The 22,477-nt window shown below is 36.5% G+C and overlaps 1 protein-coding gene across 2 annotated transcripts in view; it reads right to left on the minus strand.

Annotated features, from left to right (window-relative positions):
- Positions 1-1,994: 1,994 nt before the first annotated feature.
- The window catches only part of NECTIN3 (nectin cell adhesion molecule 3), a 62,400-nt gene continuing 41,917 nt past the window's right edge, over positions 1,995-22,477 (minus strand). The window contains exons 6-9 of one of the 2 annotated variants that reach the window (XM_048293735.1): positions 14,256-14,394; positions 12,794-12,875; positions 5,470-5,532; positions 1,995-4,992 (exon numbers count right to left, since the gene is read on the minus strand). In XM_048293735.1, the coding sequence (XP_048149692.1) occupies positions 4,816-4,992; positions 5,470-5,532; positions 12,794-12,875; positions 14,256-14,394 (461 nt within the window). In that variant the 3' untranslated portion in view covers positions 1,995-4,815. Of the gene's footprint in view, positions 4,993-5,469; positions 5,533-12,793; positions 12,876-14,255; positions 14,395-16,922; positions 19,680-22,477 lie in introns of those variants that run through there. The other variant, XM_048293734.1, reaches the window with a different exon arrangement.

Consider the following 22,477-nt stretch of genomic DNA (forward strand, 5'->3'; position numbering starts at 1 on the left):
AGCAAGGAGCTTTGTTAGTTGTGGGATTAAAGTCAGGCTCCTTCAGTTTGTATGCTTAATAGGAACAGTCACATCAGTGGCTGAAGTCTGGTCTTAAAAGAGCCAGGTTAGTCAAACATAAGACAGAAATTCAAATGCTCTATGTTTAGTCTACCATACTTGATAAGGAATTAAGCATTTGCCACAAACAGTGCCTGAAAGCAATTATTCCCATATTATGATGGCAGTCCAGAAAAGTTATAGATATCTCTGAATTCTTTTTCTTGTTAGTACGAAACACTATGGTGATAGTGGAGACCACACTTAGACAGGTGTCTGCCTCTCCCCTGACCAGCCAGAAGGCAGGGCTGAAGCATCTTTTGTGGGTACACTGCTGCATTGCACACGACTTCCTACTGCATACAGCCAATACATCAGCAGGGAAAGTGTCATTTTCTGGAGTTTGTTATTAGCTGAACTGGGTAAACAATACTGGCCCAAAGTACTTTACTGTCAAGGAATGGAGCTGTTGAAGTACAGAATATCTGAGTCATACAGAGGACTATAAGACTTCTTAATAGTACAGGCAAGATGAAGTGTCAGGGAAACTGAACCTGCAGGCACACCTTCCTAGGAACAGGATCTAATGCAGCAACACCATTAGAAGTAATAATTCAGAGATCCAAGACAGTAATAAACAAATAAAATTTAACATTGGGAAAAGGACAAAAAGAAAAAAAGAAAGACAGTGGAATCTTTTATAGCATATCAAACTTCTTCTGACAATCAGTATTAGAGAAGTTATTTCCTGTAAATGCCTGTTAGATAATAAGTCTAATTTAACCTAGTACATTTTAGATTGGAATACAATACATCTGTGGCTAAACTCAGTCAAATTGAAATGACGTTTTAATATATTTAGCATACTCAGTGTGTAGCCCTGCACAGAAATTCAAATTTATTTCAGCTGATGAGGAAGCTGGAGTTTACTTGATTTCCAACTTGGTCTCAAAATAGTGAGGTAAATTCCAATTTATAGTCTCGATTACTAGTCCCACAAAGGGTAAAAGAGTCACAGTTTGACTTGCAGGCTTTTAAATATAATTTATTTTCTAGTGACAATTGAAGGATCCAGAGTTAGATATAGCATAAAATCAACTCAACTAAGATCAGAAAACAAGTATAGAAAAAATTTCACTGAGGGGTTGTCAGTGCAGATTAAAATGCCTAACACATCCTACTTGGGTTTATCACATTGTTTGAATAATTACTACTAAGATTCACAATACACTTTTTGTGCATTTTCAATATGATTCAGCTAAAGGTATAAAGCTATTCACCAAGAAGAATGCCATACCTTTCAATAAATGCAGAAATACCACATCTTTACCTTCTGTCAGAAGGTCAAACCCAGTCTCCCAATACTCTGGACATGTACCACAGGTGGACAAAAAACCCCAGACCACCTCCCACAAGGCAATCGAGCAGCTAACTACCACAGATATTTCTTTTTTTCACCTGGAGCTTTACCTGTCCTCATCAGCAACCTCTGAACTGACCCAAGTTGTCAAAACAATGTCGTCTGTTCTGCAACTATTTGTTGGTCCGGCACTCACTCACCCTTCATACAACACAGTGGTTCAGATAGAGTAGTTTCAGGTCTGCGGCATTAAAAAGTTATTGTAATACATTTTAATCACCTGTATAACAACATGGAACCTGAACTTGCATCCCTCAGAGGAGGAAAGAGCAGTAACATGGCCAGAAAGAAGGCAAAGTTAACAACTCTGAAGGCGAAAACCTTCCCTCCACTCTTCATGAATTATCACACCTTTTTATTGGGCTTTCCTTGAGCTGGATACACAATACATGCAACACCACAATATTCCAAAGCGGTACTGTTAGGAAAAAAACACATGCTCTGCATATACAACCACAGAAGAAACATGTCACCAAAAAAGTGGATGCATTTTTCCAGACCTTAAGCAATCTTAAATCTAAACAACAGAAGAAAATTTTATATTTTGAATGTTTTTATTCCAATCAGAATACAAATACAAGCATTTGAAAATGTACAAAAATAAAAAAGGACATTTTCTACATCTTAAAAAAGCAGATCAAACTTACTTCTATATGTACAGTCCTACTGGTGAGAAATCCTACTCAGAAGACATTGTTTCTGTTCTCTTCTAAGCATTCTATGCCAAATCCTCTCCCCAAAAATCTCCCCAAATCCAGCCACACTTAAAACTAAAAGCAACATTTCAAAAACCTAATACACTAAATGTCCCTGAACAGATTACAAAGAAACCATTTCTCACAGGTAATAAAACTGTAGGTGATAATGTATTTCCCTAATGACTTTAGGGCAAACTACATCCTGATTGGTAGTTTGCAAGTCAAGCTTTCTGTAGTTTGTTGATACATAACTTGAACAACACAGTTGGATTATATTTTTCTTTTTTAAGCTAATTTACAAATTAAAAAACCAATTATAGCTTTGTTGATAGCATTCTTCCTTCCTCCTTCCCTCAAAGTTATAACTCTTCAAAAAAAAAAAGATCTGCAAATAAGAATAAAAAGCAGTAAAAGAGGTCTGAACCCAAAATAATTGTTTTTTGCACCATCTGCCAACATAAAAGGCACTGAAATGATCACCTGCTCAATACCGCTACATTGTACTAATGAATGCAGAGGAAGCATTGCCACAGCAACAGTTTTGAACCACTCCATAATGTCTACTCAAGTATTTTTGGTATGAAGTTTTGCTCAGTAGTATTGATCAAATTATCTTAAGCAGTATAGTTCATCTCAATGTTCTACCATTCGTTTGGCCAAGACACTGTTTTCTTTCGATGTTCTGACAGTTGATGCTTTTTGGAGCTGCAGTAATGTAAGGATAGGTGAGGCAATGCTCACGTAAAGAGGTAGCCACTTAACTAACATTACGGAAAAACATTTTTGGGGGACACAAAGCCCTTCTTTAGGTCTCAAATATAGCAGGAAACTTTAAAATTGAAAACAGTTGCTCAATTTACATGAATATGCCCAGTTCTTAAGAGAAAAGCAAGGTGACAGTGCTTCAAAGATAGCTCCCAAAAAACAGGTTCTCTCCAACCTTTTTCTTTGCCATTCCTTCAGTTGTCAATTTCAACCACATCATTTAACAGAAAGCTGCTTAGCAAGAGAACAGCTAATACCTACTTCTACAGTGTCCAGAACACAGGCACCCAAGCCATAATCTTCTAGCTGCCACCTGTAACAAGCTAGAAGCATTTAATTTACCTGGCCCTATTGTGGACAGGGATCTCATTAACTTGTCCTGTGATGTAGATAAATGCAGGTTGAATGCAGGTTTAACAATGGCCTCCTGCCTGCAGCACACTTACCCATGCTAGCTTTCAATTCTGCTCCTTCTACTGCTTGACTCTTACTACTAAATCCAAACATCTGCAGAGGAACACACTAATATCCCAGAAGTAATGTTCAGTTCTCTACAACGGCTAGTTCAGCATGACACAGCCATTCTTAACATTTTGTACTTCAGGTCAGCGGACCAAAAATCACCATTCTGTACTTACGTGTACACGTACTTAGAGAATACAAAAGTCTGTTAAGTTTCTCTGGTAAATTTTAGACACAACTCATTTTTCTGCTGTCTTAAAGTATTTTAAGATTGTCCTGTGAGCTCATTTCATCACTAATACATTATATACACATTTTTTACTTGCTAAATATTTACTTTTTAGTCCACAGGAAAACTAATTTTTCTAGAAAGATCCTGAGCACATTTTTTAACCATTACCACAGACATTCAAAGATTCCTGTGGGTAACATCAGGACATTCTCCAGTTACTTCACACAAGTGGTTAAGATTAAAGGACACTGCTGACAAGCATTTGAAGTTGACTGAAGCTTTTCTTTTTTGCTAAGACATAAGAACACATCACAGGCAGTTTTGTTGCAAACTGAGAAAAAAACAAAGAATGTATTTATTACCAAGGAAAATTAACTCTGCAGCATTTAAAATAGGAGTCATAGTTGGGAAAACAGCTAAATAACAGTTTAAGGGTAAGATGTAGCTTCACAAGACACTTACAAAAAGTTGTCTGCTAGTCATCTACCTCCTTCAACTAAGTTTCATATAAATGTAACTGTAAAACCAAACCCAGGAACAGGCAGAATCAATAGATAATAAAAAGCTTTTGATGTAAAGGCAATTGCTTCACTTTTAACAAGGTGGGAAGACAAACAGTGTAGTTTATGGAACAGCCAGTCAGTATTTGAGAGGTAGTCTAGTTGTTCATTTGACTGAGAGAGGTAGAGCTAGTCAAGAAATCAAAAGCTAAGGCCAGTGAAAATCATAATAATCCCAAGTGTTCTAAGATGGAAAAAAAATGCCTCAGCCTGAGACTGCTAATGTCACATGGGATTCAGTTGCCTTGCTCATATTTAGTCACTTTAACACAGGTAAGGTTATTGTAAAACATCCAGAGAGAATGCTCTCAGAGACAGCCAGTGAAAAAGCTTAACCACATTTCAGCATGTGCCAAACAATTAATATAGGTTATACATCTTATGACTGTGAAGGTTAATAAAAGTAAGTGGCTCTCCTCTTTGGGCAGGTCGACAGTACTACAAAAACACAGACATACCAAAGACTAAAGGCAAGTTAAGTCTCAAATTCCATATGGTTTACCTATAAAAAATTCTCCATACAATTTCTTCACACATGAAAAAAAACCCCAATTATTTTAGAGATGAAAGCCAACAAGACATGAAGGTCATACAGTCAACAGGTAATAAAACCTTTGTTAAAGACATCTGGGTACAGAATCATACATAATGCTCCCTTGGATTGATGTAGACTCTTCCAGGTCCTGAGTTTTGTGGGTATCTGTTGCTCCAATTTTTATAGTAAGTTTGCTGATAAACAGGATACATAGGCTGAAGACCCTCTTGTTCCTGTGGCTCTTCAGCCTCACAAGTAAGTTGCATTCCATTCACAGCTTTCTAAACACACACAAGGAGTAATAAGTTTCATAGTTCATGTATAGAACCTGCAATTCCTATTCTTGGTAAAGCTTTAAGCAAAATCAAAGATGCATGATTTCCAAAACAATCCTATGAATAAAGAAATAGGGACTTAAAAATTTCACTAACAGAGTCAACCTCAAATGTTTGTTTCAAAGCTCAATAAATCTAAAGAGCAAATCACCAACTAAGAAAATGTCTGTCAACACTCCTCTGCCTTATGTTACTCACCAAAAAATGAAAGCTGAAGTATTTAAGTATTTAAATTAGTCAGCAAAACTACTATAGGATATTAAAATGGTATTGCCACTTTCCACTTAACCCACACATCCAACAATTATTGACCAGGATGGCCAAATATTTTTTTGTTCATGAAAAACAACATTGTAAGCTTATTTTATGGAATGAGATTAAATCAAAGCTTCAATCAGGAATTCAAGCCATCTTATTATTTACCATGTGCTGCAAGTTTCCAGCATCTTTCTCTCTGTACTGGCTCTGCAACACAAAATGTTCTTTCTGAAAGAAGAAAAGTTACAGGGGAAACAAGTCAAGATTCAACACTGCAGAACAGGTTTGGTTAATACAAAAAACACCAGTCATCCCAAAATATACTCTGCCTTAGGAAGTGTCTTAATTCACTCAGAATCCTTCTTACAATCCAATGGCTACTGGAAAAAAGATGGGTATCAGTCAGGGTCACCTGGCCCAGCTGTGTTCCCTCTCCCAATATCTTGTCTCCCTCCCAATCTCCTGTGCACACTCCAAGCCCATCTGCTGGCAGGGCAGTACAAGAAGCAGAATAGGTCCTGATGCTGTGCAGCAATAAAAACCATTCCTGAGTTATCAACACTGTTTTCAGCACAAATCTCAAACATGGCCCCATTGCGAAGAAAATTAGGTCCACCCCAGCCAAACCACCCACTGTAGGAGATGAGGTTAAAGACCATCAAGGAATCTGGATGTGAACAAGTTCATGGCACCTGATGAGATACATCTGCAGGCTCTGAAGACACTTTCAAAGGAAGTGACTAAGCCACTATCCATCCTATTTTAGAAGTAATGGCAGGCCAATGAAGCTCCCACTGGCTGGGAAAGGGGAAATAAGACCCCCACTTCTAAAAATGGCAGCAAAGATGACCTGGGGAACTACACATTAGTCACACTTCAGTGCCCAGCAAGGTGAAGGAGCAGATTCTCCTGGAAACTGTGCTAAGGCATATGGAAAATAAGGAGGTGGTTGGTGACTCTCAACATGGTTTCACTAAGGGCAAATTGAGGCTGACAAATTTAGTGGCTGTCTATAACAGGATTATAATGTTGATGGACGAAAGAAGAGTAATGGATGTCACCTATCTGGACCAGTGCAAAGTATTTAGTACTGTCTCACATTACATCCTTGTCTCTAAATTGAGGAGACATGGATTTGATGGGTGCACCACTCAGTGGATAAAAAATTGACTGGATGGACACACTCAAAGAGATGGCTCATCAGTGGGTCAACGCCTGAGCAAGAACCAGTGACAAGTGCCATTCCTCAGGGGCCTGTATCGGGACCAATGCTGTTTAACATCTTTTTGACAATGTGGACAATGGGATCAAGGCATCCTCAGTGAGTTTGCCAATGACACCAAGCTGTGTGGTGTGGTGACACACTGGACACAAAGGGATGCCCTCCAGAGGGACCCTGGCAGGCTTGAGAGGTGGCTCTGTGTGAACCTCATGAAGTTCAACAAGGCCAAGCACAAGGTCTTGCACCTGGTTCAGGGCAATCATAAAGAGAAACACAGGCTGGGCAGGGAAGTGACTGAGGGCAGCCCTGAGGAGGACTTGGGAATGGCAGTGGATGAGAAGTTACTTCATGCAGAAGTGCTGAAGTCTCCCTTCTTTCAAATTTTTTTTTTTTTTATTCACCATTATGATAGAACAACTTCATTTGTGAAATGGGCTGTTTCCAAACATCCAGAATTCACCAACTACCTGAGTTAGTGGCCAATCTAAGTCACACCAAGCAATGCCATCTAAGAATTATGATTTAGGGCATGGTTTGCACTGTGGTATCATCACTCCTAATTAAGTTCTTCCTTTATGCCACACTTAGTATAGGGGCACAATAGGCCAAAGCAACATCTTTGCATAATTGTATGTATTTTTTGTTTTGCAATTCCTTCTTTTCCCAACAGTCTCACAGTGGTAGCAAGAACACGAAGTAGCTAGGTTGCTGGTCTTTGTGCAGAAGTCCCTCCACAGCAAGTATTCATACAGGTAGGTAACATTTGCAGTCATCACACATCCATATTCTCACCTTCAAAAATTATTTTGAAGAGAACCTAGTCTCAGTAATGTTTCATTCTTTCTTACTTTATCCTCCTTCCCCTTAACATTTTACCCTTCCACATTTGTTTAGTTCAAGTTTTGAAGCAATTTTGAGTTGTTTAAGTTTTAATGTGACCCCCACATGCATTGTAAAATTACTTAAAAAAAATCATATAATAATTCCTATCTTCTCCACTCCTCCAACAGTTATTTTTCACCTTCTTCACAGGTCTATTTTTCCAACTTTAGTTTGTCAAACTTTTTGTCTTGTAATTCCATTTCGAAGTGTCCTCTCCTGCCCTTAAGGTCACACTGCTTTTGCTTCTCAAGTCCTAAAAGCAATCTGCATTTCTGTGATTTACCACTCAGCCGGCAGCATTGCTCTTTCACACCTGAGCTAAGAGCATGAGTTCACCACACAAGAAGGTAAAACACAGATGGGGAACAAGAACAGTCCCATCTCCACCAAAAGCTAATGTTCTTTAAACAAACAAACAAAAAATCTGCTTGCTTGAGAAATTCTACCAACAGTGGATGTGGACATGATTTAGACACACACTGGAAACCAGAATAGCAAATTCCAGTCAGTCCATTTATTCAATTAAAACTGTAAGTCAAAGGAAATCATCTCACATGGCACCTTCACTAGATAATGAAATTATACATTTTACAGCCACGGAGCAAGTGACAGAACCAAAATTACAGATTCTGTCAGACAAATGTGCTGAGCTACATAGTCTGTGTCTTCCTGCATGGAAACAATCTGGGGTTCTGGGCTTGGATTCTTAACAGAAGTTTGCACTGTCTTACCATTACATTTTGCAGAGTTTCATGAAATCTGTTTTATTCTGAGAATTCTCCTTCTCAAATAGTTCTTCAAAAGCCTAAAACCAACGATCTCAGCAAAAAACTTCATCTTACATTTTCTGATACTTTTCAGTTTAGAAATTCCATTACAAAGGGATCTACTACCAAAACAGTTTGTGCCTCATTCTAACCCCATCTGATAACTTTTTTTTCCTATTTGAAGATCAGTACAGATGATTTTATCTATGCACACTTTGTGCTCCCTTCCATTCAATCTTGTTTGCCTAAACAGTTCTTTGGTCTAAGGCAAATGATAACAATAATGCTTCCTTTTTCATCAAGGAAGAGATACTCCCACCTCTATGAAAAGCATAAGGAAAAGAACTATAAGAATGCAAGAGAGCCATAATCTATAAATGAATCAATATTATATTAGGTTTAAGGGTTCAGTGGCTGATGTTTTCAAATTTGATTCAGAAATATCATCATTTGGTAAATGGTGTTTTATGCTTTTAATGGTGCTAAGACAACTTCACTTTTTTCTCTCCCGTTGTGATCAGTAATACAAATATTATTGTTAAAGAGCTTTGCTTGGCTAAATAAGTGAGGCATTCTTCCAAGCTGCAAGTCTAAAGTCAGTCTTCTCATGGCCAGACCTACCTACTGGGCTGCATTTCCCTTATCCACTCTTATTCCTGTTTCTACAGAAGAACCCTGTTAAATTCTGAATACTTCAACAACTCTGAATGTTGCACTGCATTGTGCAAAACACGTTTTTTTTCTCTTTCCTTCATAAGCACCTGTCAAGGTAATAATAACTTCAGTTCTTTCACATTGTCCAAGACTGCCTGTCTCAAGCACGTTTAGAGGAAAATAAAGAAGCTTTTGCTTCTTAGTACTGTATTGTTTGAAACAATGAAGCTAACTCTAATGATTCCAAGGACTGCTGGAATTAGTGCACCCTCTTCCACTCCTTTTTAAAATATTATGCAATAGAAAAATTCCTCTTTAAGCCACTGGAATTCTTGCATTGCTCAACTTCTTCCTGAATCGCCTCAAAAACTGCGTTGCCAAGCAGAGATTCCTCTCTTACCAAGGACGTAACCTTCAGGCTGCTCTCACCACTCTTTCACATTACATGCAATAAATAGTTCTGAGTAACAGAATAGTATTTCCATGACAATGATTATTAAAAGGACACCCAGACAAAAGCAGGAGTGCTGTTGACAAAAGAGTTGACAAAGATGAACCTACAGTCTTCACAGTAAATTTAACTATAATGTAATTTTTTTCCATAGTATTCCTATGTTTTGGACTTTTGCCTCACTCTTTTAGGGCCTTAAGTGAACCAGTTTTTCCCAGTTCTGAGGTGATTCACATGAATACATGAATTGGTATCTGCAAATACCAGTACAGAGAAATTATGAGTACTCAGTTACATAGTACTTGTACATACTGGTAGCTCATTATTAACACTAGCATGTAAATGATAACATATATTTAAAGTAAACTTAAATCTTCCAAGTCTCAAGAAGTACCCATGAAAGATACTGACTAGCCAGTATTATCCCAGGTCTACAACATTTCCCCTTATTTTAATACCATCATCTACTGACTCAGACATGCATAAAATTAGTTAAATACTGATTGCTGGGATACAAACAAGAGAATTTCAGCATCATCAGTTGAATCTCAAATACTTTACAAGATCAAAAAAAAGCTACTGTCCATGATTTGAACAATAACAGTACAGATGATTGAAAAACTTGAACATTATTTATGACAATTTACCAGAATCAGCCTAAATTGAATCAATCCACTTTCAATTCTAAGTTATTGTGAGTATGCAGAAGACACCATTTAAATTCATTCTTCTTTACTTTGCATCTTTGTGCAGCCTATCATTTCCACTCAGACTGAACTGATCATCTATTGTGGTTGACAAAGCAGTGACAATTCCCCTACAGTTGTTTTCAGCGTATCCAGAAGTTTGCACCTGAACTCCCAGTGAGAGGCTCACCTGCTTCTCAGTCCTGGTAGGCAAGGCAGCATTTGGAACATCAGGTAATACAGTAGTGAGCACAGACATTTAGTCACACAGGACAAGACACCCTGACAGGCTGCTAACTTGTTTCTTTTGCCTCTTTACAGCTATCCAAATGCTGGCTTGTTACACCAAAACAATGCAACCAATCACTTCCTGGCTAAAGCCAGTATTTTGACATTTATTTCTGTTAGATAAAATGAAGATCTTGCCTCAAGCATAACAGAGTACATACTGATTAGAGGCAGTATCAGCTAAGATGACAGCCTCCAGCTCCAGTTCTTTTCAGTTCTGGAGTTCCACAGAGAGAAAAAGACAGGTACACTAACAGTGTTATGCCAACATCCATTTCTTAAATAAAGCCTAGTTAACACCTAACCTGAAGAGGAATCTTTCTCCTCCCAAAACAACTTAAAACTCTGTTTATCCAACTTGAGGAAAATGAATATTCGATTCAGTCTCTTCACGATTTTTTCTCTATTTACAAAGTAAATTTTCATAAAACATTTAATTAACCATTCCAAGACTACAGTCAGCTTCAGCCTAAGTTCTTTAGTACCCATCAACAGAAACCACGGTATACACAACCTAGAAAAGAATTCAAAGACAGCGAAGTTCTGAAGAGGAAAGCAATAAGGTACACATCCTCGTATGTCTACCTCCTTTATAAGTAGCTCTGTAAAGGACAAATAATTGTATTTCCTAGTGTTGTCATTTTGCCATCTAGCAGCACTACAGATGCACAAACAGCACAATAAACTGTATCTTTTGATTCTATAAGCAAGACAATATTTTTCAAATACTTTAAGCCAAAATAGTAGCAGAAGAATGATTCATCAAAAATTGCAATTTTGAGTACTGTAGTGACAGAAGAAATAGCTAAGATGCCCAGCCTGAGCACAGAAAAGCACTGGTTCTTTTGTGTCATCTTTGGTGCTCTATCACCTTTAAGGTAAAAAGATGAAAACCTATTATTCTTTATGCCAACAAAATGTTTTCTACCTTCACAATGTTATAATCATCAGGCTGGTACTAAAAGCAGCAATGGATCTCAGAATAGTTTCTTGCCTCACTCAGCAACAATATACACAAGTATTACTCATTGTTACGTTTACAACATAAGGAAAGCTTTTATCAGCAACTGATATTTGGTGAGCTTTAGTAACCATCAATCACAAAGAAAATCTACAAGAATATTTTCAATGTTATTAAGAACTCCATCAAAATCCTTCTCAAAGGTAGGTGAAGATTTTTTTCCCTCTATGAAAAAGGACTTTTATAGGTCCTTAAAGCTGCAAAGATACACCACAGTATCGGAAAAAACAATATTCCTTATAAACAAATGATTGTCTTCATTACCTCAGTGTTATTATTCAGCACATCAGTGGTTAGAATCACATTATTTATGCTATGTACTGAAGATGGAACAAAAATTTCATTAAAAACAACTATAATCTAATACTTACAAATACTGACAGGTGACGGAAGTTTTCTTCAGTGTAAGCAGAAATCTAAAAAAATCTGACTGACTAATTTAACATAAACACACACACACTAAAGGCACTTCAGGGGCCATAGCCAGGATCTATAGTTTTCATTAGCTGACTGGTTTATTATATGAAGTGTAATAATCAATGATATTAGCTTGAGCCATCTCTCATGAACAGATCTCCTCTATAATGCCTAGTGCAAGAGAAGCCTGAATTCACCTGGAGTTTCCCAAGCAGTCCAACCCACCTCAAAACCATGCTGTAAGGAAGAAAGTAGCCCTATCCTTCCTTGCTCCCCACTTATTCAAACTGTTTCATTTGCTAGAATCAGCTTTCCAGTGTGACCTCTATGAGCCTGTTTGATCAGACTACACACACACAAACACTAAATGCTGGTAAAGAACTTTTTTGCCTATTGCTGTCTTGCTTGGGCAGCATTACTTTGGATGACAAGAAGCTACTCCTGAAAGCACACTAAAAATTCAAGTACTTGTCACAAAATTCGTATGGGTCTTTTGTCGCTGGTAAACACAAGAAGAAAATATAAAATTATAAGTTACATAATTGCAAGTATTTAAAAGTGATTTAGTGACCTTCAACAAGAATCTAACCCATACTTTGGTAAATTAGCCAATTTACCAATTTACCAAATTGGTAAATTACCAATTTACCAATTAGTCAAAGCTCGAATTCCAATATATGCCCACCCCTCAAATGTTGTTAACTCAAAAGAATGGCAGTTGTTTACTAGCAAGGGAGCTGATGAGATCACTTTGTAAGTTTACCAAACATAACTTTTCCCCTTATGAACACTGCTTTATAAAGCTATGTATATTCTCTCACCAGAGAATTTCAACTATAGGTTTTCTAATTCAAAAGAATCTGTGCCTGTTAGAAATACAAGATGATCTGTCTACCAGTTTCCTGACCTCTAACTAAGGATGACTTTAACATTACAGATAAGAGATTTGGATATCACATACATAGGGAAACAGATCGGTTGTGAAACAATTGAAAGGCTCCATACATTACCAGGAAAGCAAAATCAGACTAAATTAACATAATAAAGCAAAGTTAATGCTTTCCTTAAGTCAATTTAAGATGCATATAAACACTTACTCACCTGAAGCATAGCTTCTTTCTGTGGTACTGAGAATGTTCTCTCCTCAAATGAAGCTGGTTTGTGAGTGGGTGGAAGATCAATCCTGTAGTAAAGAAAGAATGAAATATGACACATCATGTTTGTGAAGTCCAATTGAATGGTCAGATATTAACTGCCAAATCACCCAACACTCAGTACTCATGGACAAACACCTTTCAGTCAGCAATAACTCAGATGGGATATATTGTAATGGAACATGTCCACCACACTATTATTCAGCCACACACTTTTTGTAGAGAAGCACCACCTATAATTTGTTATTTATTCCATACTGCGTTAAGCAGACTGAGCTTCCCCCCATACACTCCAACTGAGGATTAGAGACTACTGGTATCTATCAGTTTCTAAGTTATGACATAGAGCTCGAACAACATTTTTAACTACGGCCTTTCCTTAAAAAGCCTTTGAGAAAGCCTTACTATCAATTCTTACATGCAAGACTTTTTCTATTGTAACTTTCTCAGTGAAAGCAAATGGTTATAACAGAATTTAAATGTTTAAGACCATTCATATAAATATGCTTCAGATACAGAATTTAAGAGAAACAAACAAGAAAACATCATTTCTAACATGTTAGAAATTGCTCAAGACTCTTGACTCATCTTGCTAGCTCAATGCAAATGAAGAAACTTATTTTATGCTAAAGGCTGTAAGTTATTTTACTCTAATTCTCATTAACTATATGTACAGACATGAGCAACATTTTCATTTCTCATTCAGATTAAGTGTTAACTGTATATGGGATGTGAGAAGACTCATATTTACATATATTCTAAGCCCTCGTCACTTTTTTTATGCATGTTCCAAACAGGATCTAGACATCATCCACTTTAACTGACAAAATCTTTTCAGACTTTTTTTGTTTCCTTCTTTTGTTTGATCACATTGGATGCTGAATAAAGTAAATTGCATATCTGTGCCAGAGACTTGAAGAAACAACCAACATTCCAGAAAGCACAAGAAGTCAGTAATTTCTAAGCACGTATCTGTGGGAGCTTGCTTAATTTTACAAACATATCAGGATTAATTTTAGGGGGCCTTCAACATCTCCAAAGCACGGACAATTTACTTTCAAGTTAGACCCACAGTTACAACAAACTAGCAGTCACTGACATCAGTCAAGAAGGGACTCTCCTTTGCCCTCCAGTTAAATCCATGAATAGTTTTGTTTCAAAAAACCCAAACTTCTCAAGAGGTAAAGCATTGTATTACCCCTGAAGTAATTCTTACCTTTCTCATTTATTTTTCAGAAATACTAGTGTGATTTCACATTTGTCTACTCTGAAAATAGAGCCCTGAAATTATGAAAGCTGAACAGCTGCTAAATTAAGTCAGACACTTAAATTCATGTATAAAACAAATGCTTTCTGCATATTGCTTTCAACTGAATTAAAAAAAAAAAAAAAGTCCAACACATACTCACACTTTGTCAAGATAGGCTGGCCTTTTCTTCCTTGGGGTCAGCAGCACTGTCACAAAGATGGTAATGATAAAAAGAGCAAGGACTGCTCCAATCACAGCCCCTGCTACAGCAACAGAAGATGTCTGCCTAAAGGGCACATCTGCAATGTGATAGCATAGATTACAACTTTAAGAAGTTCATATACTTTCAATACTCAAATAAGATACTTCAGCATTGTTCTGAGAAAGGCTTCTTCCTTCCACCACCTAACAGAAAGCCTTGTCCTGCACTAGCATCTTTGTAGTATTGCCTCAACTTACCCAACTAAAAAACTGGAGGAATTAAGAGAGTTCATGAAATCAAAACTGATTTCAAAAATTTCATGGATTACTTTCAGTAAGTACTAGCAGTATGCTTCCATTGTCAATTTCAAGGCAAGATGACATTACAAAACATATGGCTTGCACTTACATGAGCTAACAAGGTGTTAATTCAAAAACCTGGGCAACTATGATTTATTGACAATCTTTCTTTAAAGATACTTAAGTCTGCAGAAAGCAAAAAAGAAAAACTAAGTCAGGGTAAAAAAAACATATACTACTAGAAGCAACGAACACGCAAAGGAACACAAAATACTTGGCTTACACTTATCAAAGCAACCCCTAAGACCACCTATCATCTTCAGGACTTCACACTTCAAGCTACAAGAAAGTAATTTTCATAAATAAATTTTAATAAGGGGAGAGAAAAAGCTGTGTTTTTTCCTTTCAAAGCATTTTTCTTTTGACCTTAGCATTGTCAAATCCAATGCTGAACAACTCTCATACTGAATTAACACACTTGTCAGTCTTTAAAGGCCACTCCTTTCGCTATGCTTAGAAATCAATTTTTAAGTCTCAAAACTGAAAAACCTAATATACTTTAACTTAAAATCATCAGTGCTTCAAACTTGCACCAAGAGGTTAAAAAAAAAAATTCAAAATTGGAATAATTCATGTCAGCTGCACTAAACACTTACCTACAATAATGCCCTGATTTACAATGATTACCAAATCAGAAATTTTAACAGCAAAGAAATTGAAAACTAACACAGTTCTATACCTGCAACATATTTCTAAAGCAGTCTACTTCAGCTATTATCCAAACGGGACACAACCATTCTCTAATCTCTTACTGAAAGAAATTTTGAGAGCCTCTTCAGCTGTATGTTCTATTCACAGATAAAAACCCTGGAACTATGCAACATGATTTATCAGTTCCTCAGAGCTCTAATGGTGTTCCGTCTGTATGCTGGAAAGCTGAGCAAAATCTCTCAATTAAAAAAAGAAACCCAAAATACAACACTTGCACTCTAATACAGCAATTCCTGTCCCCTCACTGCTTATGAAAGATCTAACATGAATATTCCCCTGGGATCACATTCACAAAGGTATACTTAAATAACTTGAAAAAAATGGAAAAAAGCTTTTTTTATGATTTCCTCAATGCTAAGGAATAAAGTCCTAGAGTAACAACTGGCAGAACTTACTTCCCTCCTCAAGATGAACGCAAGGCACCACCTTTGGCTTACACAACAGCTTTCCTGGCATAAGCTCCGTGTGTCTGTCAGATACCAGCCTGGACACTATAAACTGTTCTGGCTTTGGCTGGGATAGAGTTCATTTCTTCTCAGGAGCAGGTACAGTTGTTTGGATTCAGCATGAGAATAATGTTGATAACCCACCCACATTTTAGTTTTTATTAAGTTGTGTTTATCCTAAGTCAAGGACTTTTATTTTGTGTGTGTGTCTCACGCTCTACTAATGAGGAGTTCGCCTAACCACTGCATTTTAACTGGCTTAAGTTTAGTTTACACTGGGTGCCCTCTTCTTTTAGTGAAAAAGTCTCAACTAATGAATATTACATTCTTAGGTCCAGAATTCCTGAAGATGCCTTGGTCTTGTGATTACACCAGGAGAGTTTCTTGACTGCTTCATCCTAACTTCATGGTGCCTTTTCTTCTAGCAAATTCTGCTATAATGTTAAAGCATCAAAAAGTATTATACTTTCAATCGAAGTCCAGCCTTTGAGTCTCATTTTGGGTGAGATGACAATAACCACCCATTGGCTTCTGAACACCAGGAAAAATAGTAATATCCCAGCACGTGTAGTGACACACAGAAACTTAAGGGCAATTATCACAGGGCACACTTATTTTGGTTTTTTGAACTGCTTTGACAAAACATCAGTCTAACCAGTGGAATGATCATAAACCCAGACCACCATGCCAAGCTGAACAAGCCAGAGGGCACCTAAGATGCATGGTGCCACCTACAAAGCATTTTAACCACCAGAAATAGATGGGAATTGATTAACTCCAAGAAATACGGTTGAAGCTAACAAAGACAACAGAATGAAAAAACAAGGCTATTTTTAAATATGCAATTCCTAGTTAGTTTATCAGCTGTGCTTGAAATTAAATGTTTTGGACAGTAACCACCTCCATTTATCATTCTCTTAATCTTCTTAAAAGAGTTTCTGAAGATGCTTGTTTTAGAAGCTTAGGGCCTTCAAGGGGCAATACTAAACAGTCCATCTCAAACAGCTTGAACACTTCAGCACATTCTATCCAGCCTCTGGGTTTATTGTGCTTTTCCATCTCCAATTCTTAAGAACATACCTGTGAAGCATTTTTGAACACTACCTATGTTCCAGAATGTAAGAAAAAGTTTATTCACACAACAGCCATTTGTACGTACAATCAATTCTTTTTACAGTAGACTTAATGTACAAAACATTGCAACACGCGTAAGCCCTATCCCTATTAATAACTTCAACTCCAGAACATTTCAACTTCTTAACCCATATGAATTAAATATATATATATTTTAAAAATCAAAGCAAAAAATCCACAGAGACAAAAGCAAGATATCCCATGTGGAAAACTGGTTTATGGTTATGTTTATTTCCAAGTAACACCATCTTTTAAAGATGATATATCAAGTATTTTTTATTTGAAGAGAGGTATAATCTCTTTATTCCAGAAATAATTTGGATCAGAACCCTCTGCTAGAAATTTCACTGCTTCTCTTGTGTTTGCACTCAAACTACAGATAACCGCAATATCACTTGCTATTGTTTTTGGGACTTTGGTCAATCATGTATCAGTACTCCATTAATCCAAACCTAAACTTAAGTTGTTTAGGGATGCTTTTCCATTTGAATTTCAAATAAAGCTGTTGTCTCAATCTTTTTTAAAGACATGCAGTCATATGCAATCACAGTGTATTGTCTACAACGCTCAATACAACTATTTTTGTGAAGCTCTAAATGCTGTAAGCTACCAAACATCATGAGGATAGAAAAGAACTTCCAGCATGAATGCTCATGAAGCAGCTGTAATTATGCAGCCTATTTCACGTCAACGGTAGCAGAGACTTTTCCCTTTTCAGGTTTCAAATACTAATAGCCTTATCAGCTTCAATTTCCTCAAGCTAAACACTTAAAAATGGCACTTCAAAGGATTTACTATTCTACTTATGAATTTATCGTTGTTCTGCAATTCATCTAAAGTTATTTCATTCCGCCTCACAAAATCAGCAGATTTAGTTTGGTGAATCTGCTCAAGACAAAGTAGAACTATTTCAGATGTCAGACAAGATGTTTTAAAGAACATGTAAAATCAGTATTGATTATTCGCAGGGAAAACAAATTCACTGCGGTACAGAGACTGCACAAATCATCTGAATTCCTGTTTAGACTCTTTAGTTGCACCGTTGGAGAGTGCATTTTCAATACCTGAAGTAGCAGCGCAAGTGTCCTATTATTCCCTACTAATAATCTGAAACTCTGGTTACCCTCTTCAAAGCAGGCATTGTAACTTAGGCGGAAGCAGCGTAAAACCGCTGTTTTAAATTCTGGTCATAGAAACTCTAATGCTTTTTGGCACCTGGGAAAATAAGCACATTCACATTAGCCTCCAGCTTCGCAATCTATATGGGTGTTTTCTCCTTAGTTGTGTCCAATTAACCAGCTTTTAAGTTAAATGGTAAGATTCCCAAAAAGCCTCCAAAACAGGTCTCAAAAATTGTACCCTGTGTACTTGCAAAGAGTATCTTGTATACGTTAATGAGTTTTGACATCCTGCCAACTGCAGGCCTAACAAAACACCTTACTGTATGTATATATCCAAACACTAGAATAAGTTTTAGAAATCAATGACTATAAAAAAATAACTTTTCATCTTATTCAAATACAAGCCTTTGACCTGTTTACAGTTACTCCTCAAAATGTTGTTCATAAGTGAGTTTCAGTGCAATAACTTAACTTTTAAGTATATAGTTATAAGAAGGCTCATTAAAATGCTAAGAGGTATTCATTTTTATGCAGAAAAAACCCTAGAAAATAAAGCTTTAATTCTGCTGTAACTCATTTCAATTGGTAAAGTATTTTCTACATAGAAGCATTAAGTTTACCATGGATAGTACCTAGACTGGAGTAATTCAAAGCCCCCAAAGATTATATTTGATCATTGCCTTGGGTAAACTTATTTTTAAATCAGAGAGCCACTTTTTATTCTTAAACAATATTGAATGGCAACTTTAATTTAGCCTTTTTTTTTTTTTTTTTTTACCTCTGACATAGACCAATATAAGCACTCTGTGTTAAAACTCAAATCTCAAACAGTAGTACAGCATTGGGAAAATAAAGCAGCTCAAATACATTTTCCCCAGATTCAGTATTTCCATTGTGTCAAGTCACAATATAAAAACCTTCAAAAAAAAGTTTCGAAAAGTTTATTCCTCCTCTTGTGTAAGTATAAACAATCTGAAAGTGACCAGCCAATGAAGTGAACTGCAGGTACATGTTTAGTTTTCAGTGGTTACTACACATACCACTCCCTCCGAGATATTACCGCGCCATCTAAGTGAGAAACAAAGTCATCATCGTCGTAAAATTCACCACGCATGAAACTCATTCCAAATGTTCCACCTTCATGGTAATCCATTGGTCTTTCATAACGGTCCTGGTACCTGTTAGTATTGTCTATATTGTTCAACTCAGGTTTTCCAGGGTCTTCTAAATAATCCTTAGATATTAAGTTCATTGGGTGCTTTGTTTCTTTTTTTATACTGCCAGGGTAAGAACCCATATCATCTGACTGAAGGACATCTATTTGGGACTCTTTTTGCATATCTGATGGTGGAATGTAGCTCTTAGCAAAGTAGTCACCACGGAATGTCTTTCTTCTCCTATAGCAGGCAACTCCAACCAGAGTACTGAGAAGTAACAGTAAAAGAACCCCACCCACCACACAACCGACGATGATACCCCAAGTGTCGTCCTGCTTTGTTGGCTTTGATGTTGGGAAATTTATTATTCTAGGTTCTGTGGCTAAACCTGTGGTGCCATCAGTCGAAGGATGCCAGGGAACCGTGGGCAGTCGAGTGGTAGTAGTAGGAGGATCTAATGGAAAGAGCAAAGAAGTAGACAAGACACAGAAAAGGCACAGAATGTCAATGCGAGCTAAATCAGTTAAGGGTTTATAAGAAAGCAAAGTTGATGGGTATGTTCTACAAGAATAGTTTTTCATTCTCAACTTCATGGCACTATAAAAGTCTTAAATTGCTCACAAGCTTTGAACTAGCTTCCTGACACATGACTTTGAGTTAAGCTGCAGCAGGACAGAAAGTATGGAGAGTGAACAAAATAAAAATAACCTTCAGGCAGACAATTTGCCCTCCTCAAAGTAAGGAGATGGTTTTTCCACTCAGATGTTGACTGTTCATCATTTACCTCCTCCAAGGAGGAAAAACCCAAGTAGTCCTCTAACTTTCCATCCAGCCATAGGGAATTCTGGATCAAATTAACTGATTATGCTGCTGAGTCAATTATTCTACATTAAATTCCCCATTCAGAAATGATTCAGGGCACTGAATATAAGAATGAAAAACTATGAGTTGTATGCTCAGTCACGTGAACTATTGATTTTTAAGCTATTCTCTCCAAAAACATTTGTTTCATTAATAAAACTTACTCAGCCTCACCTTGGGATTAGTGAAAGAAGCACAGTTAAAAATGGCATGTATTAATCTCAAAGTAACACTTATGTTGAGCAAGGAGACTTCAGGTTTTTAAAATAATAAAAAAAATTAAACATTTGAACCAAAAATTATTTCTATGCATTCCTTCTATAAGCCATTTGATCCTTCATGCACAAAGAAATTTCCATATTTATTCCTCAATATAAAATATCAACTGATTTCATGTCAGGTTATGCATGTAAACAATAGACTGCCAGGTACCAAGCTTCTCCAGCATGCAGATTTTTCCTCTGTTCTTTAGGTCTACTGGAGATGTATGCATCTGTATTGCAGACAAGGTTCCAAGTGACAGGCTGATGACACTGAGATTATACCAGTCAATCATAGTATTACATACAACTCCACTTCTTATTTCTATGCCACACTGAAAAAAAATTACTTTTTGCCTTGCCCAATGCAAGCTAATTATTTTAAAACCAATAAAGCAATACTAAACATGTTATTATAGCTTGAACCTTTCAGAGAGAATATTACATGGACAGCCAAGTAGCTCATTGTATCATGTTATTTAGTTAAATGCCCATAAGCAAGATTCATGAAAGCAGTACTACCACCACATTAGAGGCACCCTAAATTTACCACCACAAAGAGTAAACCAGATAGAACTAGAGCTCTGTCAAGCTTTCAGTTATTTGACAAATCACAATTATATAGCCATAAATATGATTTTTAACCTTGCTACTGAGAGACAGACATAAAGTTTTCTCATACTAGACAGAATTCTCACATTTGTCACGATCAGTACACACCTTGCTGCTAAATGCAACATTTTAAGCATCACATAAGTAAAGTTTTACACAGATTTTCAGAGGGCATAATTATATTCCTTAGCTATGTAAAAAGTGATGGTTCATTAGGGAACTATACGTAAATGGAATTAATTTGACAGAAGACAAGAAATGGAACGAGAAAGATGCACTACCAAAATGAATAAGAAGAATTCAGATTATGATTTTAGTAAAAATTGATTCGAAGTGAGTTTGACAATTTAACAAAGAAGTAGAGATTAAAGAATAAAGTTTACCAGGGTTCTATGTCCCACACATCCCTAGGTCAAGAAGTTCAAATCTCTCTTCCTTGAAAAGGTATTTGCTTTAGACAAAAGATTTGTGAGCTTAAAATACAATTTCAAACAGTAACAGCAAAATCCTTCCAGGCTATATATACTTGTTTGATTTTAATTAACTGGCTTCATAATTGTTTTGCCTCTGATACTGAGGTCTTAAGTCCTATCCTCCACATCCACAAGAATGTAGTATTTGCATCCTGGCAAATTTAACCATAGCATATGTGAAATAAGCACAGTAGCAATTACAACTTTATTAATATATTAGAAAGTCAGCATTTTACAGAAAGTTTTCCCTTCAAAACTTCCCATTCATCTACAATTTGTCAGATTGTCCAGCTGCATTACAGACAAGAACTAATTAACATTAAATCAATTGCAAACATAGGATCAATTAAGCATTTGTTTATATGTATTCCTGCAACATGATACCTCTAAGGTCTATTTGTTTTGGTACCTTTTATTGTTGAAGAATGACAAAATTAAAACCGTCCCTTCTTGTTTATAAGGCCAATTACAACTAAGAATATTTGAGTTAGCTTCTCATGTCACCCAGGGCTTTCTAAATGTAAAGCTAACTTTTTTTTTTTACTTCCTGTACCAAGCAAATTTCCCAAATAGAGAACAACATTAAGATCAGGAATGCCAAAGTTTGATGCCTACCTCATAACATTTTGCTTGCAAATCATATCTCAAATGCCATCTCCAAATCAAGAAAATGCCACTCTTATCTGTGGCTATAGAAGACAGTATCATTTCATATCAGCAAGTTCTTTAACTATAATATTTCACATAATCACTGACATGTTTGACTTTTTAATGCTTTCCACAAAACATTAAAGGCATAATTTAAATTTTGTTTCATATGACACTTTATTGAAAAGCATCAATTTCCTACTGATGATTTCCTTTAACATTTTACTTAGGACCCAATGTTTAACAGCTCTTGTCTCTTTCATTGATACAGGCTTCTGTCATTGCACAAAGCACAACAACATATTAAAATATCCATGCAGGCCAGGGAGCTAAAAGTAGAAGAAATTCTGGAAAAATATTTGGGTTTAGTTTAAATGCATCTTGATTTCAATTTTTGT

Source organism: Corvus hawaiiensis, chromosome 2 (assembly GCF_020740725.1).
Source record: "Corvus hawaiiensis isolate bCorHaw1 chromosome 2, bCorHaw1.pri.cur, whole genome shotgun sequence".
Taxonomy (NCBI): Eukaryota; Metazoa; Chordata; class Aves; order Passeriformes; family Corvidae; genus Corvus; species Corvus hawaiiensis.